An 18,175-nucleotide genomic window follows, 5' to 3' on the forward strand; every position below is an offset into this window, starting at 1 on the left:
CTCGGCTGTCTCATTATAGTTGTATTGTTGGTTTTATGTCTTTGTGTTATGTGTCACTGAGTCGTTGCATAGTTGTTGTGTCTTTGTATTATTGTGTCGTTGTGTCATTGTATAATGTGTCTTTGTGTTATTCTGTCGTTGAGTCAGTGTATAGTTGTATAGTTGTGTAGTTGTGTCCTGTGTGTGTGTCCTCCTGTGTACTCTCCCTGAGCCACAGCTCTGACCTGTGGCTATCAGCGGGGAGCCTGCAGGCCAACAGCCAGCAGCCAGAGGTGAGAAAACCACCAGGAAGGACCTCTACTGACAGTGGAAAAGAGGCGCCCGATGATGGCCTGCTCAAAAGGCTGTCATCCCACGGTCTGCAATGCAGGACTTATTTTAGCCATGCAATCTACTTTTGTCAAAGAAGCAATCCAACTGAACTAGTTCCATAATAGACTGCTGCCCTATTTTGGATACAATACCAGCCAATTAAGACTTCTGATGATTATTTTAACCTTGTCTGGAAGTGAATTTGCACCTGAATCCATAACCTTATATTCTAGAATGGTAAAGGGTAAATGGACTGCATTTATAAAGCGCTTTTATAACCAGTGGCCACTCCAAGGGCTTAATAAATAACTGCCTACCGCAGGCAGAGTCAACCATGCAAGGTAACTGCCAGCTCATCAGAAGCAGTTAGGGTGAGGTGTTTTGCACAGGAACACCTCGACACTCAGCTGGGAGGAGCCGGGGATCAAACTAGCAACCTTCCGGTTACCAGTCAACCCGCTCTACCTCCTGAGCAATCCCGAACAAAGTACATTTTATGTATCTGGATTCTAGACACACATTTTTACAGTGTACAGAATTGTGTAGAGCTGCAAAATTGTTTTAAATGTAAAATAATTTACTTAGTAGGGAGGCTTTTCCCATTAAATTGGAGAACTTAAATTCAAGAAAGTTGTGCCATGCTGTAAAGGAGACAGCAGGTCAGGGGCACCAAATCAGCGAGGCTATTGGGTCTGGAAAGGGCAAGGATCATTTTACGAGTTGTCGTAAAATGACGGTTTTGGGATGATGAGATGATTGCTGAAGGAGGTGTCTCGAAAGTGCTTATCTATTGAAAAACGACAGCCAGTATAAAGTGAAATACAAAAAAGGTTGGTTTATAGAAGCTGTATAGTCGTATATATCGTTTAGGAGTTGTCAGATATGGGGACTTTCACTTCCCTGTACAATTTTGTGGGTTGAGATATTACTGGTATAAAGTTATTTTCTTTTCTATTGAACAACACAATACATAGATGCTTCATAGATAAATCATAATCATAGATAGTTGCTAAAATTAAAAAAGTATACACCCTTCTTGTTAAAGGTAGTTTTCAGAAAATATAAAACATGTTTTGTTAGGACATGTTTGATTTCATATTTAGACGTCTTTTTCAACACATACATGTCATTCATGAAAGGGGTCAAGACAATGGGAATCAAACCCAGTACCTTTCAGCTGGGAGTCAACCCCTTACCACATAGACAATCTTGTCCCTTAGTTACATTTGTAATCAGTATAAGTTTGGATTTAGTTTGTATCCACAACAATTAAACACACAATTGAATTGGTAACAAGTCTTTTGAAATGGCTCAGAAACAGCTGCTATATTCCTGCATATACGCATGCATGACACCAAAAGACCTGTGAAGCCTATCTTTTAACTGTCACTATCTAGATGCCAAGCTCACAATATAAATGTTTTTGCTTAAGTGTTTGGTCTACTGTCCTAAACTGCAGGCATATGCAGAGAGCTGGCAGCCTATTGGGTCCTTGAGTCTCCAAATGACTTCATGAGTGAGTGCATTGTTTTGTCATTTGTTTTGCTTTGATTAGCCTGCTGGACGCGCATCTCTTGTTGAACTTGATGGGGGCGTTCACTAAGACACATTGGTCTGCTGCACAAAGCACAAGTGACGGCGCTCACTTCTGCTTCTCCTTGTGTGTGTGAGTGACGGTCGTGCATGTGAGGAATCGTGATCGAGGCGCAGGTGAACAGATATTGGTTCAAGACACAATGTCATTATCTATATAGGGAAGACCTAGATCTCCTTTAAGGACACCGTGTGGTTGGGTACAGTACAGGCCACTTTGTTGAGGGGGAAAAGGACGACACATGGCTCCACAGGGGTCACTGCGGCTACTTTTCGCGATGTCCTGTGTGGTGAACACCTGCTCTGGCCTGACCTACATCTGTCCGCAGATGTGTCGCTGTAAGGTGGATACGTTTCAATGCACCAAAGAAACCCAGGGCTTCCGTGAAAGTGCGCTTTCCGTGTGGCCATTGTAAGTAGCCGATTTTTATTTTTATTTTGTTTTTTTGGTACATTTTCTTGTCATGTCTAACCGTACACATTATCTGTAACCTTGCAGAAGTCTCCGCCACTTGTCCGTGAAAATAGTTCCACGACATGCCTTCAAAGACATTAACGTGACCAGAATGTGAGTTGCCCTCATGCATTCATCAATACTATGCATTAGGATAGGCTACTCTGAATCATTATCCCGAAGGTAGAAAGCCTTAAAGGCAGAGATCATCGATTCGGCAATAGGCGCCCACGTTTAATAATTGAAATATTACTCATATGCAACTTCAAACCATCCATGGTAGTCAAAGGGATTTTGACTGCTTCTGCTTTAAAATATAATTTCTGAATGAAAAAACGAGCGGATCCGACTTAAAATAAAAGAAGATATCGTTTTGTAGGCTATGTATTAGTCATTATTAATAACATTTTATTTTTGTAAGTTTTGTAAGTTAGAAAGATGCATGAAGAATATAAATTGATCACCTTTACTCAGGCATCCTACCCATTTGGCGCAGTGAATTACCGTAGGCCTACGTGCCACAGGCTCGTCTATCAGCACATCTACACGCAGTAACTGTTTGAATAAACCGATGTTTTTTGTATCTACATGATAGTTAAATATAAACAATGCAATTGAGATATTGTCTTTAAACACAGATTTATTTGATTATAATAAAAAATATATACAAATAATGTTTTATTAATTAATCAAGTCCTTGAATTTATTCTTACATGGTAGAAGCTCACGCAGGGTCCATTCACTGTCTTTATGAATATGTTTATTACATTATAACCATAGCAGCCTAGTTTGTTGGTTGACCGGTTTGTTGAATAGTTGCTTGATTAATGTGTACCTACAATGTTGGCACGTTGGATCAATGTGGTTGGTTCCAAGTATATTGCTTTATATACTAGTTTTGGATGTTTTGTGACTTTTTTAAATGCATGGTAAATGTCAAAGTCACCTGAAAAAGACACCTGATTGATTCTGAATGAGTCATTTTAACCCCATTGCACCACTCTCATGTCACTGAGACTCAAACTACACCACCGCTGATACAAATGTAGAGAATCTTGGCCCAGTGTCTCTTAAAGCACAATCTTAAGAAGGCCATAGGAGCCCCTATCAGTTGTAATTAACAATGCAATGTGTTGTACAATTTAGGATAGGGGAATACAATAAAAGAAAACAGAAAAATGCATTATCAAATATAAAAGAGAGGATTTTCACCGGAACATCTAAAATGTTTGTTTTTATATAATACTTTAATATAGTGAGCCATTTCCCTTTATAATTGTGTAAACCAAGAAGCTATTGAAAATACCCCAATCGCTGTCTGCGAAATGAAGTGAATCAATCAATTGAAAATATCATAAGGACTTTCAACTTCATAAGAACTACTTTCTTCTGTTGAAAGTATTAATAAAGTCAACGTGTATTCTTACAGTGAAATCTCTCAAAGTGTCAGCGTCACAAAGATCCAGAGCCATGCATTCCTCTCCCTGCACTGCTTGTCTGAAATGTAAGGCTCCAGTTCACTCACACACGCACCCAGGCACATTTACACGCACGCACGCACTTATACACGCACACATGGTTGTTGCTCTTATTCAATCCTAACTAACGAGTGATGTGTGTTCTTTGGTTGTTTGTTTCCTCCTGTAGCTCGCTGCAGAACATCATCAGTCTGAGAGCTATTGAGAGAGGAGCTTTCACTGACCTTCCAAGACTCGAGTATTTGTAAGAATTTCATTTTGTAAACAGTAAGGGTTATTTTACTAAGGCACACATTTATTTTTCTCCTATTTACAAAATGACAGCATGCTTACTTTACCCAAAGGACACAATAGTGTAGTGTTTTAACCATGGAATATGAAGCTGAACCATGTAAACCATTATGTTTCTGTCTAATCCACTTTTATCTTGAAGGAGCATCCACAATACAGGCATGGTGCACTTCCCCGACTTCACCTCCGTCTCCTCCCTCATGTCCAACCTCATGATGTAAGTGGATGCGTATTATAGCTGTGTATGGGGGTTGAGTTGGGTGGTTGCTGGTGCTGTGGGTTGTACTGTGTCCTTTTATGTCCCTATATCATCTTGTCATGTACGTCAAACATATGCCTGTGTGGGGCCAGGGCTGCCAACTCAAAGCCAGAGAGTTACTATTATCTAATCTTCACAGAGCCAACACACAAGCCGCAGCGCTGTCTCACACAGGGTAGAGGCAACTGTCTCCACAGTTGATCTGATGAATAATAATAATAATTCCTTAAACTAATCGTAACTCTGGATATTTCTTAATAAAGCTGTTCCCGAGACTTTAACCTTTTTTCGCTTGCAGAGAAATGGCGGATAACACAAAGATTGACTCTATCCCGGCCAACTCTTTCAACGGTATTGCAGAGGACTATATCACCATGTGAGTATGAGTGCCATATAAATGTTTCATGGTCACCATGTTTAATCTAGGAGCAACTGTTGGTCATAATTTATAAGGAATGGTTTTGGTAGGTCTCAGTGCACATGTATAATTGAATGCTGAAGCTTGTGAACCGTATGTGATACATCCGTTTGGGATACATCCGTTTGGGATATATCCATTTGACTGGCAATATTTGTGAAATGTCCTTGACAGGAACTTGTTTAGAAATGGTTTCAAGGAAATCCATTCTCATGCCTTCAATGGAACCAAGATAAACAGCCTGTAAGTACTGTTAAAACTATTACATTTACGCATCCAGAGTTTATAAAATATTAGTTGTGCAATAATTGTTGAAATTAAAGTTATGATTAATGATGTTGATCTGTGGGAGGGTTTTCTGTAATCAGAGAAAATACGTAATCAAAAACACAATGTACCAGCACGTAGGAGTTGTATAAGCCCAAACATAGATAGGCCGTTTCTCTTTGTCCCCCTTCATCAGTGTCTGTAAATGGAAACACAAGTTGTACTGAAGTCAACTAACTTCACTTAGCGTTAAGTTATGAAGACAATAATGTCCACAAGTGTTTATAGTGCCTTACTGCTTCGAAATTCAGAAAATAGCACGATTTATCAATGGCCTGTAAATTCAACTTTCCAAGTTAACCTGTGTAATTAAATGTCTTCCAGAATATTAAGAGACAACAAACATCTCTACCATATCCACAAAGCTGCCTTTGATGGTGCTTCTGGACCAAGGGTGCTGTAAGTGCCGGTGGCTGATAATGCAGTTGACTGTACGTTCTCTGCCTTCACTGCCCCCTATAAGCCAAAATAAGCACTTCTAAAATATCTCTCAACTCATATAATGGGCCATATAACTGCTGTCGAGCCATAGCATGCTTCAGCGATGATTCTATTGAAAATCTGGTCATCATCAACTTGTTTTTCAATTGAATGTGGACATTAACATGATTGATTGATGCAATTAACACCGAATACAGAATACAAACTGGGTAATGGACGGCAAACCTGCATACTATACACATCAGAGTCTTCATGAGCTAGACAGGCCTCTGGCTTTTGTTTTAATGTCAATATCTTTGAAAACAGCTACTTATCCCTCAAAGCCTAATGCTTGTTTATATATTCCACTGTTTCCCTGTTTCCCCGTTTCCAGGGATATTTCCTCCACAGCTCTGAGTTCGTTCCCCCCTGAAGGGTTGACGCAGGTGAGGTCCCTGACAGCCGTGTCTGCCTACACTCTGAAGGTCCTCCCCCCACTAGAAAGCTTCACTGAACTGCGGGAGGCCGACCTGACATACCCCAGCCACTGCTGTGCCTTCCAAAGGAAACAGAGGTAGCCGACCACATGAACCAGAGCAGTCAACACGATCTTCTTTCTTCTCTCATCATTTCACGTCAACAATAAAACCCCCTAAAGGCTTAACTGTGACAGATGTATGCTCTAATTCCTGGGGTACTTTGCTGTAACTATGTTGTCTCCCAAACGTTTACATCAAAAGGGAAAGTGCATTAAAGAACTTCACAAGGCTCTGCGATGTCAGCGAGGCGGACATGTAAGGACATGTTTTGTTGCGCAAACACACAATGCCTTATTCATTTTATCCATCTAGCTTTTCACCATCTAGACAACAATTACAGACAATTACAATTATGTTAATTAACCTAACCCTAACCCTTTACTCCATAGGGAACCCACAGACGATGGTTTGTATGGAATCGATTACATCACCATCCAGTATCAGGACATGGAACTGGACTGCCTGAACAGTTCCTTCATCAAGTGCACCCCAAAGCCTGATGCCTTCAACCCCTGCGAGGACCTGCTGGGCTATTCCTTCCTCCGCTCTATAACCTGGGTCATAACACTCTGCGCAGTGGCCGGGAATCTGGGCGTGTTGGTTATCCTACTGGTTAGCCACCAGAAGTTGACAATTTCCAGATTTCTAATCTGTAACCTGGCCTTTGCCGACCTCTGCATGGGGCTCTACCTGTTGCTGATAGCGGCCATGGATTCCTATTCTAGCCCTCACTACTATAACCACGCCGTTGACTGGCAGACCGGTGCGGGCTGCAGCGTCGCAGGATTCTTGACGATGTTTGCCAGTGAACTGTCGGTCTACACACTGACGGTGATCAGCCTTGAACGTTGGCACACCATCACCAACGCCATGCACTTACACAAGAGGCTCAGGCTACGTCATGTGTCGTTCATAATGGCTGCAGGCTGGTGCTTCTCTCTATTGGTGGCTCTGCTCCCTCTTGTGGGGGTCAGCAGTTACAGCAAAGTGAGCATCTGCCTGCCCATGGACATCGAGACGCGAGGCTCCCAGTTCTATGTGGTGGCTCTGCTGATGCTCAAGGTCGTGGCCTTTGCGGTGGTCTGCCTGTGCTATGTCTGCATTTACCTGAGCGTCCGCAACCCCGAGCTCACGACATACCACGGAGACACCAAGATCGCAAAGCGCATGGCTGTGCTCATCTTCACCGACTTCCTCTGCATGGCGCCCATCTCCTTCTTTGCCATTTCGGCAGCCCTGCGTATGCCACTCATTACGGTGTCCCACTCCAAGATCCTGCTCATCCTGTTCTATCCAATCAACTCCCTGTGCAACCCCTTCCTGTACACTATCTTCACAAGGGCCTTCCGCAGGGACGTCTGGCGGTTCCTGCGGCGCTGGGACTACTGCCAAACCAAGCCTGGGATCTTCAGGAGCCAAAAGCAGCACGTGCACACGATCATTACCAACAACAAACTGTCAGGCGCCAAACCCCCCTCGTTTAACTTCTATGCCTATCACATCAAAATGCAGGGTTGTTTACTCAATAAAGGAGCCGCATGATCACAGACTCTATCCTATCATCACTTGGTCATTATCTCGATTGGTCAAAAATTGCCCCGGCCCGGAATGGCCATCTGCTGAAAACATCAATAAAACCCCCCTTTGCGTTGTGCTTCGATCGGTCAAGAGAACGATAAGCCCCGTACGTATCTACAAAGATGTTGACAGACAGGGCGTAGCACTTGAACAGCCCACTAAAAAGGGAATTAGGTTCTCGCAATTCAAGACATGAATACAGATCAAATGGGCTGCAAGGACAGTTTGTTAGGTCAACACAAGAGAATTGTGTGAAATCATGTGGTCTTAAGTCTTCTCTGGTTAAATTATAGAGATGTACATCGTTACACTGTGCATTTTGTAGACAAGAGTTCCTTCAGACATTTTGCAGAACAGCAATGACATGAGACGGGGTTACTCTGTGGTCCTGCGGTACCAGATGATTGGAGATCTCGCCGGAGTGTTTAGAGAGAGGGTTACTGGCTCCTGAAGGTCACTCAGGAAATATCCCATGAATGCCAACAGCACTAACTGTTTCACACATTACTTATGTCCGGTTTAATATGAATGTACTGCAGAAATGTTTTGTAATATTGATTGATATGAATATATGATTTGACTTTGTGCCTCACTTTTTATTTTTCAATAGGAACTTGATTGCTGGAGCTGAATTTAGTTTGCAGTCTAGTTTTTGTGTTATGGACTAAAAGTAAAAGTTAGAATTTTTGCATGTGTTGATTTGAGTTTTACAGGAAATAAACATGCCGTCCAAGAACAGAAATGTGATCAATGAATAATCAGCAAGCTAATGAGCCAGGCAACCAATGCCTTTAGTATAGTATTTTGGACCCTTGTACGTGTGCTTTGTCCTGCATCTACAGAATTCTGTTCAGTGTGTATAGACTTCCATAGAAAACATGGCGGACATCTTTTGTGTACAGCATATTTAATGTGCCTGGGTTGAAAACAGTAGAATTCTTCATAGAGAGAGTTATGGAGGCATATGCAACACGATAATAAAGAATACATTCAACAACAAAGAATACACAACTCCTCAAAATAAATACATACATACAATAAATTCTCTTTGCAATGCAAGAAAAGCAGAAAAACCCGAAATAAAAAGGTGGATTCGTCAGGGTCTTGATCAGTGCTTGGTTTTTCAGTCCCTGAAACCAGACACGAAAGTAATCACCACTCTGCCTCTCCGACCGCCTTAGAGAACACATAGTCCCTGCCGCCGTAGCACATCACAGCGTCCTTCAGATGGAACTTCCAGCGGTTCTTGCTGCGGTGAATCTGTCACAGCAGTAAACAGCAACCACAGTTATACCAGTGAAAGCACACAAGGGTGAATGTGAATTTGAAAGTGGTGGATGGTCCGAGTACCTTGTCATACTGGCACACAATGACATTGTCTGTGTCGAAGAGGTCAGGGATGTCCTGCTCATGCACATCGTCTCCTGAATTCAAAGGATCCTAGTGAAGATTCAGAAAAGGTTGTTTGCATCAATTATATTAAAATATATATCATACAATACATACAAATCTTTGCTCAAATAAATTACAAGGGCTGATAAACAAGTTTAGTTGAAAGGGCTGAAACAGGTACCAAACTATTGATTGACTATATGATTTCTTGAAGTACCATTAGATACGTTGAGCATCAAAATGATATAAAAGCCCAACCTAGTGAAGCCTTCGGGGAAACAAGCAGTCACTTACACCAGTCCATCCATACCTCTTCAACGACATCAGGGAGCTCGTCCACTGCATCACTGTCACTGCTGGAAGAGGCACTGTCTCCATCGCTGCTTCCGTCCTTCATCGCCTCGGCATTGATCATGCCCAAGAAATCATTATCTTCCAGTGCGACTTCATCTTCTGCCTCAATATCCGAGTTGTCAAGAGGACCGTCCAGTTGAACAATATCCGACAACTCAGGGTAGCTAGAAAATACCGTCTTGGTGGTAAATCGGAGGGGGGGGGGGGGGGGGGACAATAAAATGATGGTACAGTAAGTAACCTCAGATACCCTACCCGACTTTAAGTGCAGGGATAAGACGTGAGCACATGAGAAATAAGTGTGTTTAAGGCTTGAGGATGTACATGAAAACAAATGTCTTACCTCGGTAACAGCCTTGTTCATCTCCTCTTCGATCACTTGTTTCAGGATATCGTCTATGTCGTTGGAGACCGACCCCGCCGGAGCCCGTGCCAAGGTCTCCAGAGACTCTGTCCGAAGGTCGAAGAACTCGGAGATGGGTGTGTCCACACCTGTGTTACCGGGTTCCTGGCCTGGCTGGGCCCCCCCTTCCACCATCACCTCTGGTTGCTGTTGGAATACTTGAGACTGCAGGTTCACAGCAAGAGGAGCCTGTGGGATCTGCTGGGAAGCCATGTCTTCCTGACTTGGGTTATGAATGAGGGTTTTCTGTGACTGTGGTGGTTGGGATTCTGCTGGTGGTGGTTGGGATTCTGCTGGTGGTGGTTGGGATTCTGCTGGTGGTGGTTGGGATTCTGCTGGTTGGGGTTGGGATTCTGCTGATGGGGGTGGAGATGCCGGTGGTGGTTGAGATGCTGCTGGTGGTACAAGTGTTGGCGGTGGTGCTGGCCCCACTTTGGGCGGAATGGTTTTGACCAGTGAAGTGCCGCCGGTTGGTTGAGGGACACTGGACTCTCTCCAACTGATCATCTTCTGTGTGGTTTGGGAGAAGGTGTTGCTGCCGGCTGGACCCTGGGTGACCACTACTGGGACGTTTACCTTGTAAAGTTGACCTGGGAAAAACAAAAAGGAAATGTGACCAAATTAGCTCATGTCATGCTAAAAATGTGGTCCTGTAAAAGGTGAGCTGTAAAAGGCCTACCTGAGGCAGTTTGCAGAGTGACCCCTGCTGGTATTTGCACTGGGTAGGACAACCCAGGAGGGAGAGAGAATGTAGCAAGGGTCTCAGAGCCTTTCTGTATTATGCAAGACAATTGTGCAAATGTCATTTTCTGGATGATCAAGTTAAAAATGAATGGAAAACTGTCCCGTATGAAATGTAGTATGACCCACATATGGCAATCTGATTAGAGATTAATGATCTAACATCAAACATTATTTTATTTTATTATTAATTCTAATATTACATTTTTTAACTTGTAAATGTGGAGATGTTTCTCGAATGGAATTGAGTTATTTAAAATATCTAATATCACGGGACTACAAAACATGTAAAGCACACAATGGTAATTTTGTACGTTTTATAACTCACCTTGAGAGGAAAATGAAATGCATTTTGACTTGTAGGTATCCCAACTGCGACTGAATTTGTAACATTTGAATATATAAAAAAAGATCAACTGATGATTCAAATCAATTTCCCACCATGCCCAAATCATGTTATCATCGTCAAGTAACCAACAATGGATATAGTTGATAAGATAGTATGACATCAATAGGTGGGGTAGGGTGTCCCCATGCCTACCTCGGGGCCTGCGGTCCTGATCGGAGTGGTTGTAGTGGGCAGGCAGCTGCAGCACAAACTTTGAAGAGGTGATGTTGTTATGCCGGATGTCTTCCAGCGCCTTCGACGCCATCACCTTCGCCTCCCACATCTGGAGAAAAGCCGCCTCATGTAGAATAGCGTTTTGATAATTTTCGAGAAATGTTTTTTTATTTTTATTTAGTTGGCTGACGAAGTTCGCTGTTTCTCAAGAACATTTTAAACAGTTTAAAAGCTTTTGACTCACTCGCTTCAAATCGTCAAGGACGCGGTCCTCAAGTCCTTCGTCCACAATAAGTTCCCGCACACTTTCAATCACATCCTCAATGATGGACATGTACAGTTTGGCCTGAGAAAGCCATTTCATGGAGAAGGTTAATAACACACTAGCTCACAAAGCTAACATGAGCTATACGCAAACATTTCAGTCGACGTGAGAATTGACAGACAACGACAAAAACCTTGGCTTACCACGTTTCCTGTGTTGCCCAACATAGTGTACAAATGGCCGAACGCATTAAAACATTAACTATTCAAATTACAACTTTGTAAGTGACATGTAATGTCGCTGGAAAATGCGGTTGCATCGCCGTATTGCACACAGGTGACTGACAACCTGTCCCACGACAATCAATGATCAATCACTGCCGCTCCGGGGTGCGCGCGATAGGCCTGGGAACGAGGTGCGCGGTCACGACGAGAGCGAGCCGTTCGAAATAAATCGATCAAAGCGTTTGCCTTGCCTGGATATAAAAAGTTATACGATTTCTCTTTGGATGATGTGTAAATCTGTAACTAAAACATTTGGTCAAATATGCAAAATCTTTTTCTGAATAAATGTTTACACCAAATATTGATTATTATCCATATTGTTGATCACATACCACATTTATTATGTTTACAAAGGGTGCCAGTCCTTGAGATGGGCATACAAAAGCAAATACAGACATACATATATTAATATTATTATAATTTTAAAATATAAAGTGCTAGACAAAGGACATATCATATTGTTTAAAATGTTAAGACTAACTGAGCCTTTGTAAAAGGAAACAGAATTGGTCCACTATAATGGTACAAAGGCTACTATCATGTGATTAGATGAATTTAACACCACAAGTGTCCCCAAGGGTCATTTCCCTCTGTGAGAAAACAATTTGGCAAAGAGTTCACTGTGTCACACACGCAGCTTGCTTCTCCGTCTCCGTCTCAATCCACTTCTTTTCAATTTCAACCTAAAAAAGGATCAGATCAGCGGGTTAGTGATGTGGTAGCTCAGCATCAATCTTGGTTTGATATTTTCTTTGTATACGTCATCAGACCAGCACGGCTCCACGTCTTACCTGACAGTGATAGCGGGTCCAGCTGGTGACGTGTTTCTGTGGCTGGATGTCATTCACCGTGCCCAGGGACCTGATTCTGGTCTGGGAGACAACGGCCCCCAGGATCTCACACTCCATGGTGACGAAGGGGTACCAGTCGTGTGGGATCTCCTGGTCAGATCCTAGTTCCAGCTTGCAAGACAATGAGTGAGGATGATCAACTGCTGCGAGAAAAGAGAAGAAAAACAGTTGCAGTCAATAAATGTTACCACTAGACGGCAGACAACATTTTGATGGCAAGATTAGAGGTGACATAGTGAGTGCGAGTGTGATTAGCCGTTACAAGCCGTTTTGAAAATCTGCCTCTTCTGACATCAGAAGTGGGCTCGTCCACCTAGATGTGTGACGGATAGATGAGCAACGTTTGCTGCGGTCCACCGGGTAGGCTGGTCGACTGATCTATCCAGCACACATCTAGGTGGACACGCCACTTGTGATGTCAGAAGAGGCACATTTTCAAAAACGGCTTGTAACGGCTAATCACACTCACATCTGTATCTGAAGTGTGTTTAAATAAACCCTCAAGTTCCCACTTAGTCACGTATATTACATGACGTCTTCTTACCAGTATTTTTTGGCGGAAGTTTGTCAATTCTCCAGACGATAGCCGAAAATACATTCTCATACTTCACTGTGCCAAGAGACACATGCATGACCGGTTGGGACTCCTCTGCACTGACGGCACCCAAACACGCGTTCCTGTTCATGCGGGCCTTCAGCGACCTCTGGCGCAGTAAGGCCACGGTCTGGGACACTTTGACCCAGTCTCCCGGCACCGGTATCCAAATCACTACGTTCTCGCAGAGTGGCTGCGTGTCATTCGCTGTGGCGGAGCTGGGGAAACCTGCCGTCACGTTCAGGAAGGCCTGGAGCTCCACATAGGCGCCCTGCACCGTGACCACGGCCTTCACGGAGAACGGCAGCTCGGTGCAGCCCAGCACCATGGTCTTGAACCGCATCAGCTCCACCCGGCACGCGTCTGGCGGGGAGAACTTAATGAGCCGTGACCTCTGGAACTCCACCTCGTTGATGCAGTTGTGGAAGTGGCAGTCGGTGATCTCCATCCAGGCCTCTGAGTCCCCCTCGTTACTGTAGCTCGGGTCAAAACGGAGGAGCCCCAGGTCGTTCAGTGCCAGGAAACAGTCCGCGTCCCCGTTCAGAAAGGCCAGACAGTGGATCTGCGTGAAGGCCGCGCGGTCGATGACGCCCCCTGCCTTGTCCAGCTGTACCCACAGGTGATCCGTTATCTGCAGGGCGAACTCCTGCTCCTCATAGTGCCGCCGCGTCTGGTGAGGTACGGGCAGCCTGAAGATCTCCTCCTCGATGGACGCCAGCAGGTCCTCCATGTCGCTGTGCTCCATGGTGCCAAACTTCAGCAGTTGCTCCACCTCGGCCTCGTGGGTCACCTCCAGCTTGGGATGGTACCTCTTCTTCTCCGTGTAAGAGAAGTGTTCCACCTTGACCGTGAGTATCTTCCGGGGCTCGCCGTGGCTCTCCAGCTTGGGCTCCGACGGTCGGCAGTGAGCGAGGAGCTGGAACTCCTTGAACGGCTTCTCCAGCCCTCTCTCGTAGTACATCTGGAGCACCCCCCCTGCCAGGAGCCGCAGGTAGATGGGCCCCCACTGGCGAGAGGACATGCGGTTCTTCTTCTCAGGAATCCGGAGCATCAAGGGCCAGCCGTCTCTCTTCTGGCCACGGAAGAGACCCTGTGGAACAAACTGTGTTGTGGCCTCTTGTGACAGCCTGGTTTTTAACTTGGTTTTGCAACTCGGCTGTCGGTCTCGGTCTCCCTCCGACTCCTCTGTCCCTGCTCGTAGGCCCTCCAGTTTGTGGCAAATGTAAGAGAATGAGTTTTGAAGTTGGTCACGTTGCGGCACACCGCCTTCTTTGGTCCGGATAAAAAAGCGAGGTGGGGCATTGTCACATTCAGAGTCTGAGGAGGAGCTCTCTAAATCCACACTGGGGTCGGCTCCATCCCAGAAGGGGTTGAAATGTCCACGGATCCCCTGTGAGGAGGAAGAGAGACCTGGTCCCTCTGACGTCTGACTGCAGGCCTGTGGGCTACTCCCTGTCCCGGTGGAAGATGTAGGAGACGTGCTGGAGAGCCTGTGGACGACCTCACTCTTTTCTTGTGTCCTTTGGACAAAGTTGAAAGGAGATGTTGTACATGGGACGCTGCTGACAGGAGTGCAGAAAGGCGTGTTGCAGGGAACAGAGGATCTTCCATTGGGACTTAATGGTAAGTGTGGGGATTCCAGGAAACCATTGAAGTTCCAGGAGGTATCTCTCACAGATGGGAGCTCCAACTTGAGGCCATTAGGACGGGGCACAGATCGTTTGCTGGGTTGTCCTGATGATGTCCTGATGTCCTGGGACTTCTGGGGCGAGGAGATGGGTGTGCTGTCATCGTCAAAGGTCACCCAGTTTGTGTTGTTCGTGGAACACATCACTGGAGTTATCTTGGTAGCCAGATGTTATCAAATCCTCCTTCCTGGGAAGGCTGGACTCTGTGTTACCAGACCTCTGTAACAAAACAGGCAAGAAAACAAAGTTATTATTGTTGTTAATAATTCAGAAAAGCTCGGTCTTGGAAAAAGAGAACACACACACACACACACACACACACACACACACACACACTTATAGCTAACTAGCTAATGAGACAATATACCATTCGCCATTGATGGGAAATTACTACGAAATACTACAAATAAACAACAGCCTATTATTTGTTCTCTTGTGAGGACTAACGACCTTTAAGTAAGTTAGTAATTTAGTAAACTCTTAAGATTCACCACTCAAATTTAATTTAATTTCAGATCTTTTTTTAACTACATCACTTTTTTAAATATTACAATTTATTGTAAATTAAAAACGGTTAACAGGAGTGCATTCTCTTCCCAACTGATTCACTTTCTGAACAGCACATGGCAAATTTTTTCAATCTCAAACATGTTCTGAGATTGAAGTTGACACCATTCAGATGTTCTACCATGCAATGGAAATCAGCCAATCTCTCCTGGAATCGAGTTGTGCATTGCAAAATAATGTGGCATATGTAAATATTTTAAGAGACATGTAGCAGATTTTTTTTTTTTTTTTCAGATTTTTTTTTTTTCAGGCAATTAAATATTTGAGGCTGTTTTTCAGGTTCAGTTCACATCAACTAACAAATAACATCCCAGACAGCAAAATCCTTATAAGATATTAGCAATGCTAGTATTAAACCTAGGGAAAACATGTTTTCCCCTCCTAATGACATGAGACTAGTATTAGTGCCAAAAGTCCTCCGGTCTCATCATCCAGGCATCAAGTCAACTGTGAGAATGAGGTTACGGCTCACAGCAGCTGGTAATACACTACACTAGCTGGGACCGAGCATAGCTAGCTAGCCTACATTGGAAGACATAGCAGCATAACAATTGCATTACTATGTGGTAGAACAATTTGATTTGATAAAGAAAAAGGTTGTCTTTGTAGCTTTATATAGACTATATACCATTTGTTATTATTCATTGTCATTGCTGGGGCAAACATTAAATATGCATTTTGATCCTCTTCAAACAACTCTCATTATGACACACACAGCCACATCTCCCTGCAGATTTGAATATGAGGGAAAGAAATAATTGAAGACACAAAACCACAATTACAGCCTTGCTCCATGATCACAGCTATTTCTTGCATGGTGAAGACAACCAGTGTGCAAGTACCCCCTCTCTCTATAAATAACTGTGGGACTTAAGAGAGCCGATTCAAGATAATGGGCTGACCAGACAGAATGTTTTGGCTACACTGTGCTGAGTGAATTATTCAGATCTGTCCATGTTTTCTGTCCACTGATTCCCACTCTGTCTTATGAGGAGAGACAGAAGCAGTGGTTGTCAGAGTGAAACAATACAAACAAAGAAGGACGGAGCAAGTTATCCACCATCGTTACCCCAGTATCTCAGTTCAGAAGAGCACAGAGTCAATGTCAACTCCAGCTTTTATTTGTAAACTTTTAAGAGGCTGGTAGCTTTTTTAGTAACCAGGCTTTTCTCTGCTGAGGACAGGGAAGGAATTCCACACATTCCTCTGGGACAAGCTGCTTTTCACACAGGAAATACCACTAGGATTTTTTTTTATGAGATCTGACAGCAAATATGCGGTAAATTGTGTCTTTATCAACTCACTTTAAGATATCTCATCTTTAGCTCTTCAAAGTAGTAGTGCCTTTCATGGCATAATACTAGCAGACTAGCAGATGACCAAGCAAAGCTTTTTACCAAATAACAGACTATCCCATGCCTAGGGGTTTACAGGTGTGTAATCTTTTTTTAAGAAGGGTCACATAGCCTACAGGAAATAATTAGTGTTTTACAATAAAACGAAAAATTAAATGAGAGCATTTAAGCAATGGCATGTAAACCAACGGAGAGCCAATGTTAACTGCCTGGCTGCTTCCTGTATTGCCTCAAGACTTTGGCAAGCTGGCACTTTCTCAGGTTGCTGCAAGCTGTGATATTTAATTACAACTCATTTAGGCCTACTGGACATTTATCACCGTTATCATGCCTGTGTTTAAACAAGAAGTGCATTCTTTTCACGTTTTCAACCGGCCGCTTTATAATGAAATCCAGTATTCCTTCATTAGAGCACTTCTGCAAAAAGTTAGTGTTTGTGATGAGCAGCCGTCCACCCAGAATGGAAAGAACAGCCTTAATCCCTGGAGCGAAACGTTCCCAGGTTTCCTGTTCGATATAGAGAGCTGATTGATCCCAGCCCTGGTCCGAGCAACTACACAACACTATCACCCTGTAACCTTTAATATGTAGGCCTATGAGTCCAACTTCCCTTGACTTATTCCATCGCGTATTCGCGGATTGCACTCCTGATGCCGTTTACAATCACGTAGGTTTACAACCGGAGAGTGTTCCCAGTGGGTCGGATCAGAGGTAGGCCCGTGATGTTTCTAAAGAGGCCCGCATCTGGTGCCGAAACGGTCCATTGTTTTTGGAGCGAAAAACTTGTCCGGAGTACAACTAGTCGCGTCCGGCGTTGTTTGGGTCGCTCTTAACATAACGGTATGCGCGCAATGTTATTGCATGAGCAACAAATGTGTTGTTTCATTTAACCACGTCGGACTTTTAGACGACACACATCCATCCCGAGTTGGTAAGACGAGTGAAAACTTGCAACAAATGTGTCAGCAAACGCGAAGGTGATATACTCACAGAAAACACATCTGCAGCCCACACGGTCGGGACGTTATCCGGTTTTTTTTTCTGTGGACCGGCCACGTCCGAGTTCCGATGTCGGTGGGTGTTCGTCAAAATGGCAGAGCGCAAAAGCTTGGTAGTTGTAATAACGCAGCGTTTCCCCCCTCCACACTCTGGTGTTGTAACGGGACAGCCCTGTCAAGGAATGAACGGGGGAGGATGCCCTCTCTGCACCTCCCTGAACCCTATGTTCTCCCCATGACCCGTTAAAGAGGCAGGGCAGGGCTTTAACAGTGGAAGCTTATTTTGAGTCGTGTTTAATGAAGACTCGCTTTTGTTTGCATGACTTTGTACTCTCTGTAGTGGTATTAAAATCCCCTTCATCTTGCTCATCTCGGTCACGGGTTTTAGGAACTATTGTGTCGAGATTGACGTCGGGTTATGGAGGGCGGGCTACTGATCATATCCTAGTGT

General features: G+C 44.0%; 3 protein-coding genes across 4 annotated transcripts; 1 reads left to right on the forward strand and 2 right to left on the reverse strand.

Annotated features, from left to right (window-relative positions):
• Window positions 1-2,183: 2,183 nt before the first annotated feature.
• On the forward strand, window positions 2,184-7,633 carry lhcgr (luteinizing hormone/choriogonadotropin receptor; the record flags this gene model as incomplete). The annotated part of the gene is made up of 11 exons (XM_084470141.1): window positions 2,184-2,317; window positions 2,405-2,473; window positions 3,789-3,863; window positions 4,007-4,081; window positions 4,271-4,345; window positions 4,686-4,763; window positions 4,980-5,048; window positions 5,457-5,531; window positions 5,947-6,126; window positions 6,293-6,346; window positions 6,481-7,633. 11 exons carry the CDS (start codon window positions 2,184-2,186, stop codon window positions 7,631-7,633), a joined length of 2,037 nt encoding a protein of 678 aa, XP_084326267.1.
• A 930-nt stretch (window positions 7,634-8,563) lies between these two features.
• gtf2a1l (general transcription factor IIA, 1-like) lies at window positions 8,564-11,613 on the reverse strand (the record flags this gene model as incomplete). The annotated part of the gene is made up of 9 exons (XM_084470298.1): window positions 8,564-8,929; window positions 9,020-9,109; window positions 9,372-9,593; window positions 9,759-10,408; window positions 10,498-10,591; window positions 10,888-10,937; window positions 11,101-11,230; window positions 11,366-11,467; window positions 11,590-11,613. 9 exons carry the CDS (start codon window positions 11,611-11,613, stop codon window positions 8,822-8,824), a joined length of 1,470 nt encoding a protein of 489 aa, XP_084326424.1. The 3' UTR covers window positions 8,564-8,821.
• A 399-nt stretch (window positions 11,614-12,012) lies between these two features.
• On the reverse strand, window positions 12,013-17,847 carry ston1 (stonin 1). Of its 2 annotated transcripts, none has more exons than XM_084470594.1 (4): window positions 17,717-17,847; window positions 13,066-15,023; window positions 12,462-12,661; window positions 12,013-12,353 (listed from the first exon to the last, which is right to left on the reverse strand). In XM_084470594.1, exons 2-4 carry the CDS (start codon window positions 14,945-14,947, stop codon window positions 12,288-12,290), a joined length of 2,148 nt encoding a protein of 715 aa, XP_084326720.1. In that variant the 5' UTR covers window positions 14,948-15,023; window positions 17,717-17,847; the 3' UTR covers window positions 12,013-12,287. The 2 variants fall into 2 exon arrangements, with proteins under 2 accessions (XP_084326720.1, XP_084326719.1); XM_084470593.1 differs by having other exon boundaries at window positions 12,462-12,664.
• Window positions 17,848-18,175: the final 328 nt, after the last annotated feature.

The sequence above is a fragment of the Micromesistius poutassou genome (genome assembly GCF_964030765.1).
Source record: "Micromesistius poutassou genome assembly, chromosome: 7".
Taxonomy (NCBI): domain Eukaryota; kingdom Metazoa; phylum Chordata; class Actinopteri; order Gadiformes; family Gadidae; genus Micromesistius; species Micromesistius poutassou.